Source organism: Lissotriton helveticus, chromosome 5_1 (assembly GCF_964261635.1).
Source record: "Lissotriton helveticus chromosome 5_1, aLisHel1.1, whole genome shotgun sequence".
In the NCBI taxonomy this organism is placed as follows: Eukaryota; Metazoa; Chordata; class Amphibia; order Caudata; family Salamandridae; genus Lissotriton; species Lissotriton helveticus.
The window spans coordinates 84048240-84063917 of record NC_136065.1 but is presented as its reverse complement, the minus strand read 5'-3'; the positions used below and the strand labels follow the sequence as shown (position 1 = coordinate 84063917).

Here is a 15678-nt window from a genome sequence, read left to right as displayed (position 1 = left end):
GCTGTTTAATACAAAGATGATGTGTGTGTTATTACAGGTGTAATAATGTGAAGATTCAAAGCCCAGAGATGGTGGTGAAGATTTATAAAGGTAAATATCATTGTGATGAGTAGCTCTCTATGTTACTGTTCGTGAAAAGCGTGTGGTATGGTATGCAATGTTATGTTCGTATGGTATGGGATAGTGTGTATGTGATGGGATTGTATGGTTTGGAACGTTATAATTGGATGGGAGGGTGTGGTGTGCTATGGGTTGGGATCATGGTATAATATGGTATGATGGGATGGTGTTGTTTTGAATGGGATAGGATGGTATTAAATGGCCATTTGCATTCAATGGGATGGCATGTATTGTTGTGGTGTGCTAAGGAATGGTATGGCATGGAATGTTATGGTGGTATGGTATGGAACTTCATCTTCATAATAGGATGTGTGATGTGCTATGGGGTGGGATAATATGGGATGGCATGGAAGTGCAAAACACACAAAATGGAATTGCACCTCAGAATTCGGACTTTACTGCATAACACATTCTGTGTTACAGAGGTCTAGCTCCAACAGTGACCTAACACATGCTTCTACAATGACCCAGCGCATGCACCTACACGTACCTAGGGCATACGCCTACACTGACTCATTGCATGCACCTACACTGACTCCGTGCATGCACCTACACTGATCTAGCGCAGGCACTTACACTGACCTAGCACATGTACCTACACTGACCTAGCGCATGCCCCTACACTGACCTAGCGCATACCCCTACACTGATCCCAGCGCATGCACCTACACTGACCCAGCGCATGCACCTACACTGACCCAGCGCATGCACCTACACTGACCCAGCACATGCACCTACACTGACCCAGCGCATGCACCTACACTGACCCAGCGCATGCACCTACACTGACCCAGCGCATGCACCTACACTGACCCAGCGCATGCACCTACACTGACCCAGTGCATGCACCTACACTGACCCAGTGCATGCACCTACACTGACCCAGTGCATGCACCTACACTGACCCAGTGCATGCACCTACACTGACCCAGCGCATGCACCTACACTGACCCAGCGCATGCACCTACACTGACCTAGGGCATGCACCTACACTGACCCAGCGCATGCACCTGCACTGACCAAGCGCATGCATCAACACTGAGCTAGGGCATGCACCTACACTGGCTTAGGGCATGCACCTACACTGGCTTAGGGCATGCACCTACACTGGCCTAGCACATGCACCTACACTGGCTTAGGGCATGCACCTACACTTGCCTAGCACATGCACCTACACTGGCCTAGGGCATGCACCTACACTGGCCTAGGGCATGCATCTACACTGGCCTAGGGCATGCACCTACACTGACCTAACTCATGCACCTACACTGACCTAACGCATGCACCTACACTGGCCTAGCACATGCTTCTACAATGACCCAGTGCATGCACCTACACTGACCTAGCGCATGCACCTACACTGGCCTAGCACATGTGTCGGAGGGATGGTCGGAAGCAGAAGCGAGGAGGCTGTATGTTTAATAGTGGGATTTTATTAAAGTAATTTGCCAAATTTAGAAACACATGATTCTTGGCGTAAACCGTCTTTAGACTTAAAAAAAAACAAAGAAGTGGCTAGGGTGGAGGCAGCTTCTCAGAACTTAAAGGCTTTCGACTATTCGGAGTTGGCTCAGAAACATATTACAGGTCTCTGTAGGGTCGCTGGGCTTCCTGGAAACCTATTACGGGTTTCTGCAGGATGGTTGGGCTTCCTAGAAACCTATTACGGGTTTCTGTAGGGTCGCTGGGCTTCCTAGAAACCTATTACGGGTTTCAGTAGGGTCGTTGGGTCCCGGAATGATCTAAAAAAAATACAAAGAAAAGTAGCGGTCAGTATGTGGCTCTATGGTTATGCGGGCACCATCACCAAGTTCTCCACGTGGAAAAGGGTAGAAAGACAAGTTGTGGGCGGCGTTTTACAGGCGACTCAGGGCGAGGTAATAAAGGAGATACAGGCTAAGGGCTCGTGTGCACAGTAAACAGAGCGTTTTGGTGGATTGCGCTGCTGAGCTTTACCAAAAATACCCGTGTCCCACCCCTTCCCTTGGTTATACTACCCCCGCCCCCCTCTTAGTCCCCGGTCCCAGTCACGTACAGCTGAGAGCCACAACTCTCCTGAGTTGTGGCGGCTCGCACGTCCTCTGGGACCCACCACTCCTCACTCCATGATTCGGCGGCTTCTCCTTCGGTCTCTTAGGCATCGGCGTTGCTCCTGGACTCTTTCTCGTTCTCACTGCTGTCGGGTCCTGGATCCTACTGAGCTGGCGCGTCTTCCGTGTTCTGTCCATGCTTTTTTTGCCCGTCGTGACCTTCTATTGTGGTTCCTGATTGGAGCATTCGCCTTCCTGTCCCGCCCTTGCAGTTTGGGACGACTTCCGGGTTACTTCCGGGGTTCTGCTGGAGGAGGGGAGAGGCTTCCGTTAGCTGTACAGCTTCGGAGACATCTTAATCCTGCGTGAGGTAAGGGTCCCATACTGTCTCCATCGGGGTTCTCGGATTATAGGGAAGGTTAGCCCCGGGGTCTCACTCACATCCCCTTCCCCAACTTTCTTGTGTACAAGAAAAGGTTCAGAGGGATATCTGGACAGAAAATCGGTATTGGCATGTTCTTTCCCTTTTCTGTGGTGTACCGTGTATCTAAACGGTTGAAGGACCAGAAACCATCTAAGGATTCTTTGATTGTGTCCTTTATTCCATGAAAGCCATTCAAGAGGAGCATGGTCAGTATATAGGTGAAATTCCCTACCATCTAAATAGTATCTAAGGGCTTCCACAGCCCATTTGATGGCTAAAGCCTCTTTTTCAATGACAGCATAACGGGCCTCTCTCGGAAACAACTTCCAACTAATAAAAAGAATGGGACGTTCTTGTCCGTTTGAGTCTTCTTGGGATAACACTGCACCTATACCATGATCGGATGCGTCTGTCTGTAACAGGAAGGGTTTTCTATAATCTGGATTGATAAGTAAAGGTTTGGAGGTGATGATATGTTTCAACTGTTGAAATGCTTGCAATGCTAGAGGGTAGGGATCCCTCAAATTCCTATCAGGGTGATTTTTCTTCAGTAGTTCAGTTAAGGGGAATGCTATTTCAGAGAAGCAAGGGATTATCTTCTGTAATAACCGAGCAGGCCTAAAAAGTCCCTGAGGTCTCTCTTGGTTTTGGGAAATTGGGCTTTGCTGGCGACTTTCTCTTCTTCTCTTAAACAGCCTCCACCCAACTGAAATCCGAGGTACTTTACGGACCTCGCCGCTAAATGGCTCTTGGTTGATGGATAGTCCTGCCTCTCTTAGTGATTGAATGACTTGGGTCAGATGTTGAAGATGTTCTTCCCAAGAATTACTATAGATGATAATTACATCTAAGTAAGCAGCAGCATTGTGTTGGTGAGGGTGTAAGACTTTATTCATGATACGTTGGAAGGTTGTCGGGCGCCATGCAAGCCAAAGGGTAATACCTTAAAGTGATCTAATCCTTGGGGTGTGCAAAAGGCAGTCTTTTCCCGATCTTGAGGTCTCAATGGCACCTGCCAATACCCTTTACACAAATCAAGTGTACTGACATACTGTGCCTTCCCGAGTTTTTCCACCATCTCATCAACCCTAGGAAGGGGATAAGCATCAAATTGTGAGATCTTATTTACCTCTCTGAAGTCTATGCAAAATCTTATGGACCCGTCTGGTTTGGGTACTAATATGATTGGTGAACACCATTCGCTTTTGGAGGTTTCAATTATTTCCATTTCTAGCAATTTAAGTATTTCTTGGTTAACCTCTCTCCTTGCTTCGGGTATACGGTAAGGTTTTAATCGTACCGTTTTCCCTGGAATTGTTTGTATTTCGTGTTCTACCAATGTCGTCTTCTCCGGTGTTAGGGAGAACACTTTTTGCAGTGGGGCTAAAGTCTCTCTTAGGCTCTGTTTCAGGGGTTCTGACAACTCTGGGTCTATGCTTTGTTCGGCCAGATATGGGGTTGGTTGTGCCATCAATGCTGGACTGGGTCATTCCCATTTCTTTAATAAATTGATATGGAAAATGTGTGTACTGTTACCTTTGGGATCCATCTCTAATTTGTAGGTGACTGGGGTTACTTTATCTATAACCTTGAAGGGACCCTGCGATTGACTGAGTAACTTATGTTCAGAGGAAGGGCGGAGTAATAGGACCTGGTCCCCAATTTCTAAAGACCTTTCTTTGATGGACTTATCATACTGTTTCTTCTGGGATTTTTTAGGCTTGTTCTAAGTTTGTACTTACGACCTCCCTTATTTGATTCAATTGAGACTTGAGACCCATTACATACTCCAACAGTGGTTTGGAGGTATCGGTTTCTTGTTCCCACTCCTCTCTAGCCATGTCCATAAGGGTACATCGAGGTCTTCCATATAAGAGCTCGAAAGGGCAATAACCCAGACTTTTTTGCTGACTACACCTGATAGCAAAAAGCGCTAAGGGAAGCATGTCTTCCACTTACGGGCTTCAAGGTTTAGTAACTTCCTTAGGGTGGTTTTTAAGGTGGAGTTATAACGCTCTACCAATCCGTCCGTTTGTGGGTGGTAGGCTGCTGTACGGCTCTGTGTAATGTGGAGCTGTTGACAAACCTGTCTCATTAGTCTAGAGGTAAAGGGAGTGCCCTGATCAGTCAGGATTTCCTTTGGAAAACCGACCCTGGTAAAGATATTTATCATTGCTTTAGCAATTTGTGTATTGTTAGGTTGTCTTAAGGCGACCACCTCTGGAAATCTCGTAGCGTAATCTACTAAGACTAGGACATATCGGCACCCACTCCTGGATGGTAGAAGAGGACCTATGATATCCGTCCCCACTCTGGAGAAAGGGACATCGATTATGGGTAATGGTTTTAGGGGTACTCTAGGGGGGACAGAGTGGCTGGTCTTTTGACATATCGTGCATTCCCTGTAGTATTTTCTAACCTGGTGGTGTATCCCTGGCCAATAAAATCTGTCTAGGATAGCTTTTTCTGTTTTTTCTCCACCAAAGTGTCCACCTAGTAAATGGCTATGGGCAAAGTATAAAACCTTCTCTTGGAAGGGCACAGGGGCTAACAGTTGAGTGAGTAGTGTTTTTCCTCCTTTACGGTATAACAAGCCCTTATGGGTAAAGAATTGGGGACCTACTTGAACTGGATTTTCTTCTTCTTGTGCTTGCCTCTACGCCTCTTGTAATGTACTGTCCTCCCTTTGGGCAGAGCAAAAGTTTCTGTCCTGTTCCCATAAAGGGGTTTCTAGATGTGTCACAAGGAGCGGTTTTCCTTGTTTCTTTTCCTTTCTTCGCTGTTGTTTGCTTTTTCTATCTTTCCCAAATTCCCAGTCAGGATTGGTCTCAGAAAAAATGGTGTTTCTTTCCTCAATTCTTTCTCTGTGTTCACCTGTAGGGTTTTCACGTGGGGATAGTCCGTTCCCAGGATCACAGGTTCAGGAAGATGGGGAAGGAGTCCTACGCGCATTTTTACGGGGGTCTGGGAAGGTTGATGTTGTATATCAACATCAGTCATGGGATACGTCTTACAATCACCATGAATACACTGTATATTTACTGCTCCCTTAGTGACTGGCGTTCCACCAGGGACAACATGGGGTCTTAGAAGAGTTTGTTTACTTCCTGTGTCAACGAGGGCTTCTCTGGGTTCTCCATTGATAGAGATTTGACGATGAAAAGACTGGGATGTCTCGTCAGGACCACAATATAGAACTCTAGTAAAACCAACCTCCATGGGTTCTTCTTTTTGGGGGCAGGCTCGTGCTATGTGTCCGAATGTTCCACAGTGATAGCATTGAGGCCAAAAGGGAACAGCAGGTCGTGGCATCACCGGCAAGGGGTTTGGTATCATGGTTACAGTCTCTGCTTTCTTGGGGTGGAGGACTGGACGAGTGGATCTTATTGACGGGTGATTGGACTGTTTCCAGGAGGTCTCATCCTTTCCTTTCTGCAACTCCTGGCCTCTGAAGTATGCGGCCGCTACTTCAACTGCCTTGTCCAGAGAAAGATCACTGTGTTGTCGAACCCACCTCTGTATCGGAGGAAGTAGGGAGGTAAGAAACTGTTCTAAATATATCTTTTCTACAATGGCGTCTTTAGAAGCAGTCAAAGGTTTTAACCAGTGATCCGCGGCGTCTTTAATACGATAACAAAGGGCCCGGGGATTCTCCTGTGGGCCTTCTTTAATTTGACGTAGTCGCATTCTATAGGTCTCTTCATCTATACCCATTCTCTCTATAATACGACGCTTAATGTCAGGATAGGGAGTGAGTCCCAGGGGGTTTGCAGCCTGATAAGCAGCCTGTAGGTCTCTGCTCAATAGGAGTCCCAGATACTGTCCCCACCGGTCTTCCAGCCATTGAGCAGCCCGGGCCATCCTTTCGAAATTGGAGAGGAAAAAATCGGAATCTTCCCCTTGTATGCATTTTTGTACCACCAATGATGGAGGAACAGTATACCCTCTGGGCTGCCCTAGGGTCTCAGCCAGTTTGCCCATGGTGGCTTCTTGGGCTTGTCCTTGACTGGGGATAGTCTTATGCAAGGCTTCCCTTTCACTCTGCAGTCTCTAGGAACCTGGCCATGATCTTCGCAAGGCGTTCGTGGCCTTCCGCCATCTGTTTTCGACTACTCTGAGTTGGCCCAGAAACCTATTACAGGTCTCTGTAGGGTCGTGGGCTTCCTAGAAACCTATTACGGGTTTCTGTAGGGTCGCTGGGCTTCCTAGAAACCTATTACGGGTTTCTGTAGGGTCGTTGGGTCCCGGAATGATCTAAAAAAAAATACAAAGAAAAGTAGCGGTCAGTATGTGGCTCTATGGTTATGCGGGCACCATCACCAAGTTCTCCATGTGGAAAAGGGTAGAAAGGCAAGTTGTGGGCGGCGTTTTACAGGCGACTCAGGGCTAGGTAATAAAGGAGATACAGGCTAAGGGCTCGTGTGCATAGTAAACAGTGTTTTGGTGGATTGCGCTGCTGAGCTTTACCAAAAATACCCGTGTCCCACCCCTTCCCTTTGTTATACTACCCCTGCCCCCCTCTTAGTCCCCGGTCCCTGTCACGTACCGCTGGGAGCCACAACTCTCCTGAGTTGTGGCGGCTCGCACGTCCTCCGGGACCCACCACTCCTCACTCCACGATTCGGCGGCTTCTCCTTCGCGTTCTTCGGTGTCGGCATTGCTCCTGGACTCTTTCTCGCTCTCACTGCTGTCGGGTCCTGGATCCTGCTGAGCTGGCGCGTCTTCTGTGTTCTGTCTGCGCTTTTTCTGCCAGTCGTGACCTTCTATTGTGGTTTCTGATTGGAGCATTCGCCTTCCTGTCCCGCCCTTGTTGTCTGTGACGACTTCCGGGGTTCTGCTGGAGGAGGGGAGAGGCTTCCGTTAGCTGTGCAGCTTCGGAGACCTCTTCATCCTGCGTGAGGTAAGGGTCCCATACTGTCTCCATCGGGGTTCTCGGATTATAGGGAAGGTTAGCCCCGGGGTCACCCTCACAACATGCTTCTACAATGACCCATTGCATGCACCTACACTGACCTAGCGCATGCACCTACACTGACCTAGCGCATGCACCTACACTGACCTAGCGCATGCACCTACACTGACCTAGCGCATGCACTTACACTGACCTAGCGCATGCACTTACACTGACCTAGGGCATGCACCTACACTTACCTACCACATGCACCTACACTGACCTAGGGCATGCACCTACACTGACTTAACTCATGCACCTACACTAACTTAACTCATGCACCTACACTAACTTAACGCATGCACCTACACTGGCCCAACACATGCTTCCCCAATGACCCAGTGTTTTGAAATTACTTCACTCAGCTCCACTATAACCTTTCCTAATTGTGTTGTTTTTTTGGCAAGAACTTTATTATTTGGTGTACAATTGTCGGAGTTGGTTGGCGTGGTAATGTCCACAGTTCTTGGAGTTGTCTTTAACTGCAGCTTAATGTTGTCCAAAACAGATTCTATAATTCTTGGAAGCAATGCCAGTTTATCTAAAACTGGGCTGCAGACACAAGCAGGAACATATTGTGTATCAACTTGTGCCCTCTGGACCAGTGAATTTAATGCCCCAATATTCTAATTGATTGCGGTAATGTAGAGAGCCATTGTATTCAATAAGTCCACCTAGATGTCTGACTTACTAGACTGGTATGTTAAGGTTTGAGGACAGTTTGAAATGTACTAAGCAAAATATCCCATGTATTGCTGCACAACATTTAGGTATTGAGAAGGGCCCTCACCCACCCTTGTACGCGTTACTTCGCCGTCACAGTAGCCTGTGACTCACTGAAAATGTGCCCCCGCCCGTATTATTATTATTAGAGGCTCAGGCTGTGACAGTCACAGGCAATACAAAAATCTGCAGCAGAAATGAATTAAAAACATATGATATGCAGCACGCACCTACCTACTAGCCAAGCACCCCGGTTTGCTTGCCTGCACACTGTGCCTCCCCCGGGTCATGCCATATCGCCGGTTAGGCCCCACAACCTCAAATGCATTTGCTAAGGCCATACCCCCTTTTGGAGACCCTGTCCCCCATCCCCCTTAAAGCCCGTGGTTTAGTTCCATGCCGGTAACAAAAAGGCAAAGCACACGCACATTTTTCTGCCTAAACTGGAAATGCTGCGCCTGCTCTGCCCTGGTGCGCGCTCCATACTGTGCCAGAGCTCCGTCTGCTGCCTCTTTCCCTCCGACGGCACTTTCAATTCTTTCTACTGCGCTTGCTCCACAGCCTTTTAAAAGCGTTCCTAGACGTGGGCAATCATGTGTCGACGGTCCCGAACTGGGAGCAACTCTATTGGACCTTCGTGAAGCTGCGCTCATGGCTTCCAATGCGCTATCTTAGCTAGCCTCCTAACGCTTACCACATGAAAATAACTGTCAGCCGTGGAACTCAAACCAAAGCCTTTAAAGAGACTCGAACCATAAACCTGTTGCTAAGACCGCTAGGCCATGAACTTTTCCTTTGTACCGGCGGGCCATGCTGGGCTGACGCTCCCGGTCTGCTCCCCCTTTAAAATCTCTCCGCGCATGCAATACGTTCGCTCTCCCTTATCGCTCCTCTCAGAATTAAAAACATATGATATGCAGCACGCACCCACCTACTGTGTCTGAGTCTCTGTGATGTGACTGTGTGACTTGTGGTGTGGACCGTCGGACGTCTGCTGGGCTGGCTGCTGGCTCTGCACGTGGCGACAACGACAAAGGTCTGTTAGAAGTAACTGACAGAACGTCACGGCGCGCATGTCCCACTCCCGAATGGCCAATCACTGCATGGCTTCATGCTGAAGTCACACAGTGATTGGCCATGATATATGCAGCCAATCATGCAGCGCCAGGATTGGCTAGGGGGGCACACTAAGTACTCGCCCTGGCGCCTTAGTAAAACCCGGGCCCGGCTGAAGCAGCACCCCCGGCCCCTTCGGACCCCTCTCTATGCTGAACTTCACTGGGTGTTTGCAGCGCATGCTCGGGCAAGTCACAGCCCACCATGCGCAGTGCGCACACAGTGCTGCTGGCCTGCTGCAGACTGTCACTCAAGCTGCAGCAGACCAGCAGCCCCGCCCCACCCCCTGCGCACTCCGGACCACACCGCCACCGCATAACAATAATAGTACCATGACTCGCTCGCCTGTCCCCGTGTCCCGCGCTGCGCTGTGGCGCTAATTTTTGTGAATGGTTAATAATACTTAAATAGCTTGCCATGGTGCGTCCAGGCTTAGTGGGGCTACGCCCCTACGCCTCAATGGACGCACCGCGGCTGCAATATGGCAAAAAATTAAAAACCTCTATTGGGGCCTGTGATATCGCTAAGTATGCCAAAGATTATTAAACTCGGGGAAATGTGCACTGTGTGTCCTAAAATAGTCGTTAAGGTATTCCCAACTTTTCCCCAGAATTCCGCAATGGCAGGGCAGGCCCAAAACATATGTGTATCGGGGGCGTTTTCCATGTCGCATTTTTTATATCTAGCAGGTGGACCATTGGACATCTTGGAAAGTCTTGCCGGGGACAGATAAGCCATATGTATGGTGAAGTAATGGGTTCTTCTCAGCCAGGCTGGCTTCACAACTGAGATCAAGGTGTTGTAGGAAGTTTGCCATAACTTCACCCAATCTATCTCTGGAATGGATTCCTCCCACAAATCACTGGCTAGGCTGAACTCCCCATCAATGGCCTCCTCAATTGCCCAGTAGAAGAATGATACCTCCTTCTTCCCTGCAAGCTTTTTTACCACATGTTCTTCTAAAGTATTCCCCAGCCCAGTTGGTTTGTTAAGATTCTGGGACCAACTCTTTAATTGTAGATATTTAAATCTGGACATGCACTCTTCCAATTTCTCATTAAATGTTGCCCACTTTAGAAGAAAGCCCTCTGCCGCTAAAATCTCCCCATATTGCTAACCCTGCAGTATTTAAAGGGACAGCCAGCATATCTTTCATGCAACTTGATGCCCCCGGGCTATCCCACAACGGAGCTAACCTTCAATGGCATTATAAACCCGTTACTTTTTTTAATTCTAGCCCATGTTTGAGCTACACCCAATAAAACCTTCGGCCTTACTTTTTTAAAGAATTTGTTGTCTCCATATTTGAAAAGAAAACCTTCATGTGGAAGCTCAGCCTGTTCCAACATGGCCATAAACATCTTCCCTCTACCTGAAGAGTCTAGAGATTTTAGCAACATTCTTGCGTGGGTTAATTGAAACGCCCACGCGTAATACTGAATATCTGGGAGTGCAAGACCACCTTTTTCTCTTCTCCATTTTAGCTTTTTCAAAACTATTCTAGTTGCTTTATAGGCCCACACCAATGAATTGATAGATTGTTGAAATCTATCAATTATTTGTTTCTCAAAGTGTAATGGGATGGTATTAAAAAGGAATGTTGCTTTTGGAAGAATTGTCACCTTTATCAAATTGACTCTACCTAAGATAGTCAGGGGAAGGTGGGCCCAGGATTTCATTAGATTTTGTCTCCCTTTCAGAATGTTCAAAAGATTCGTCATGGCAATCCTCTCTATATTAGGGACGATTTTAACTCCCAAACACTGCATCTCCTCTTTGGTTTGATGTCGACCCTTCGGCAGGTTCCAGGTCATGATGTTGTTTTTTTCAGCATTGACTTCATAGCCAGAGACTAGGCCAAACTCCCTAGCTAAACTAATGACTTGAGGGAAAGATGACTCTAAATCTGAAGAAAGAATAAGACTATCATCAGCGTACAGGTCTACCTTCCTCCCCCAAGTACCGCTCTTAAATGGTAAAATGGCTGGCTCCTCCCTAAGACACTGAGCACACGGCTCTATATACATGTCAAAAAGGAGGGGGGAGAGGTGGCAGCCCTGTCTGGTTCCTCTCTTAATCTGGAAGGGTCTAGTCAATTTACCGTTAATCACCAGTCTTGCCGAAGTATCACTGTATAAGAGATTGATAGTTCGATGACATTTTGACCCAAAATTCAATTTCTCGAGCACAGCTGTCAGATAGTTCCAATTAACCCTGTCAAAAGCTTTTGTTGCATCCAACGTCATTGCTGCCAACGGGAGTGTGAAGCTAGAGGTGAAGTCAATCGCGCCGATGAAGTAGTGCGTAAGGTCAAAAAGATTTCTACCTTTTATGAAACCTTTCTGGTCAGTATGCAGCAGATCTCCTGCAACTGCACCTAACCTATCGGCCAATATCCTGGTAAAAACCTTATAATCTGAGTTTAAAAGCAAGATGGGTCTACATGACCCACAGTTTGTGGAAGGTTTACCTGGTTTTAAGATCAGTGTGATGTTAGCTTCACCCCATGAGGTAGGTGGTTTAGCCCCATCAACCAGAATTTTATTGAAAATAGTAGTCATAAATGGAATTATCTCTTCTCCCAGAATTTTATACACTTCTGCCAGCAGACCGTCAGGGCCTGCAGCCTTACCAGCCTTACAGGCACTAAGTGCCTTTCTAACCTCTTGTTGTGAAATTTCCATTTCTAGATTTTCTCGTTTGGTGGATTCCAAAACTGGGAGATGGATCGGGTATAACCAATCCCGTGCCGATGAGCTATCGATATCGTTATCCTTATCATATAGATCCTTAAAGAAAGTGTGAAAGCTTCAACTATCTCTTCTTCTTTGATCGTTGATTTGTTGGTATGTGCAATATCTATTTGTTTTATCAAATTACCACTCTATCCAATTTGGCCTTCCAAGCTAGTAATCTACCGGCCCCCTCGCCACACTCAAAGTGAGCAAGCTTGCTCACCTCCCACCTGTTGGAAATTCTAGTCTGAACTATATCATCTAAAGGGGCATTCAAGGATTCCAGTTTGTCTGCTAATGTTTGGATTAGGTCTTGATCAGATTCAATAATAATACTTTTGTCCACCTCCTTCATTTGGCGGTCCGTAGACGCAATTTCCTCCCTATACTGCCTGTTTTTATAGGAAGTCCTATTTGTAACTAGACCTCTCAAAAATGACCTCAAAGTATCCCATACTACCAAGGAGTCTGCTGAGCCTATGTTGATATTTAGGAAGGATTTGATCTCCTGAGATAAATAGCCAGTTACAGCCTCATCTAGGAGGAGTGTGCGATCGAATGTCCAAACCCTCTGATGTTCATTGCCAGCAAAATCCAAATCCATCCATACGGCCGCATGCTCTGATAATTGGGGGGTCATAAAGCCTATATCTTTGATATTACCTCTCAAGTCATTGCTGATTAAGATATAGTCTATTTTTGTACCCCTCTGCTCCCCCTTCCGTGCTACCCCAACCCCACCCTTCAGCCCTACCCTCCCCACCCTGGAGAACCCTACCCCCATTTACCTGGACAAGTCCAGATTCTGCCTGCCGGTAAACCCTACGCTACCCTACTCTAGCCTTTTACTGGTGCAATGTTAAGAAAATGAATCTGTACTATTAGGGGCCCTAATCCGCATATCTATTCCTAGTGTAAGCTATATCTACCCTGATGTGAGCTATGTAAGTTTACCGATGGAATATCTTATTGCAACCCGGTTCCTTTCCCTCAGACTCCTGCCAATAGGATGAATCTTGCATACTTATATCTTATATCAAGGTAAATTATTTTAGATTTTCCAGGAGTTCATCCGCTTCCTGCACCGTACGCACATTGTGTATCTTGTTGTTAAACATACTTTTCAGTTGTGCTGGGAATCTAAGTTGGACGACAGCCCCTAATTTCCTAAAGTCTTCCATTCTTTTTCCCAACTCCCACTGATGATCCAGAGTAATGCGTGAGAGATCCGACCTCATCTCAAAAGCAAAGTGCCTCGGCTTCATAGATTTCTGTTTGAGAGCTGCTCTTAGTATTTTTTACCTTTAAGGTAAAGGTATTAAAGTTAATTAAAATTTTCCTCGTTTTGTTCTGTTAGGGTGTCTCCTAAAGGGGTCTCTTTGTATTCGCTGTATGTCCCGCTTAAGTTCTTCTTCAGATTCATCAATCTGAACTAAGTCTTTGATGAGGGTAACAATGAAAGATTTGAGATCCTCCCCCTCTTTACCTTTTGGTACATTTAAGAGATGCAAATTATTGCGTCTAGAATTGTTCTCCAGCGATTCCACTCTGTCGCGAAGTGCAGCTTCGTCCTTCTTAAGTGTGGAAATATTCGCTTTAACTGCTCCCAGATCTTATTTGAGTTCTTCCACAGAGTTCTCTAAAACCACCGTCCTTGAGCGTTAGATGTCAAGTATTTTTTCAAGTGACTCGCAAAAGAGCCTGATCTCTCCCTGATTTGACTCAGATTGCGAATCCTTTTTAATATCCGAAGCCATTGTAAGAAATAGCGACTCTAATGAGTTCCCTGAAGGTCTGTCTTCCAGGGCTTCCCTCATTTCCAGGGCTGCCCCCATTTCCTTATTGTTGCTGGCAACATCTCTCACAACCTCTCCCACGGGGTTAACCCCTTCAGCACACCTTATTTGCTCATTTAAGGTTGTAGCTGTGTTGTGTTCTATAACTACTGATATTCCAGACTCTTTTGATCGAATGGGCTGAACGGTCTGCATAGCTGGTAACTCAGATGAATTAGAGGGGTTTGAGGTCGCCACTGATATGGGTGTATGGTCCAAGCCAGAATTGAGCAGGGGCGAGGGTCTTTCTGCATCCATACCTAGGAGAGAAGTGGACTGCTTTCCTAACCCAGACTGCCCAAAGTCCTCCCTGAGAGCTTCACCCTGTTTTACCACATCTAAAACTTGGGAGTAACTCTTATTTTGGCGTCTACAGGGGGTCTCTTCTTTCTAATACTTTTTTCACCCTTTCCTTTGTACTCCCGATAGGGAAATGAACTTTCTTCAATGCTGCCCTCTAACTTTTCACCTGGTAATTCTTTATTTTCAAAGGGCGCCTTGTTGGTGTCTCTGCCTAACCTCCCTGCACTGGATTCCTGTGTCTCAGGCTCTCGTGATACTCCACGTTTCCTACCCTTTTTAACTGGCTTGATTTTTGGGGTTTTAGGGGTTTTGGATGTTGTGCCTGTTTTGCCCGTCTCACTTAGCTTGCTCTCCTGTGGGTTATAATAAGTCAGAGCTGGTTTGGCAGAGACAGAATCCCCCTTCCGTCTTAGGAAATACGGTGATTTAGGGGTCTCCCGGGTTCCCTCATTGTCCTCACCGCCCTCAACCCATTTCCTTGGAGCCCCAATACCTTCTCAGCCTCTCCTGTATTGCCGCCTTCAGTCGCATACAATCACCGTTCTCCACGGTAAAAATCTTGCTCTCAACTCTTCCCCATCTCCTCGGCACCAATCTTCCTCACCCCCATGGATGCCGCCTTCACTGTGCGGGCTCTACACGTAACGCTCCCGGAAACACCTCGGGAGAGACCTCCTCGGAGCAGCCCAGAGCCGCGGACCTCCTGCCCCGCCTCAGTTCCAGGGCAGCCGAGAGACAACGCGGGAGGTCCGACGAAACTCCATAACACATCCCCGGATGGCTGCGCAGGTAAAAGGCACACTAAAGGAGTAGTAACTGCCTAAAATGGGGTCCTCGGGGGGAGCAGAAGCGATAGCGTTTCTCCCCCAGAGGATTTTCGCCTGAGTGGTACAGGCCGGAGGTGCAGATTGGCGGGTTGGTTAGCGGCGCGAGGGGGTGGTGACGTCATTAGAAAAACGAAGGAGCAATTTAGGAGTGCGACGTGAGGAGAGTTGTTAAGCCTTTTTGTGAGGCCCACCCACCGGTTGAGCTGTGCTCATGACGGAATCGTTCCGTCATGAGTCCATAGGCTCAATGGCACGCTCAGCACAGCGCGAAAATTCGCGCCGCGCTGAAGCGGTTAATAAAATGAAATATATGAAGTGTTTGCATATAAACAGTTATATAGAAATATGTTCAAAATTAAATTGTTGGTTTCGGCATGAGTTTCTAAATTCTATGGTTTCGGAAAAAGTTATAAATGTGATATTTTGAATTATGGAAAGTGAAATATAATTGCCTGATCTTATTTAATAAAGGTGGCCTTTTTTGCTACAGTGGTGTTGTTGTTTTCTCTTGGCCTGGGCTATCTTGGGCGAAGGTTTATCACAGCTCCATGGATATTTTTAACACGATGCGTGATGGCAGAGCAGGAGAGCTACCGGCATCAGCAAGCGACCGC

At 47.1% G+C, this 15678-nt stretch overlaps 1 protein-coding gene across 1 annotated transcript in view; it reads left to right on the top strand.

Moving 5' to 3' along the window:
* LOC144754176 (E3 ubiquitin-protein ligase TRIM39-like) overlaps positions 1-15678 on the top strand; it is a 121788-nt gene that overhangs the window by 79184 nt on the left and 26926 nt on the right. The window contains exon 5 of the mRNA XM_078641758.1: positions 38-90. Coding sequence (XP_078497884.1) covers positions 38-90 — 53 coding nt within the window. The remainder of the gene's footprint in view (positions 1-37; positions 91-15678) is intronic.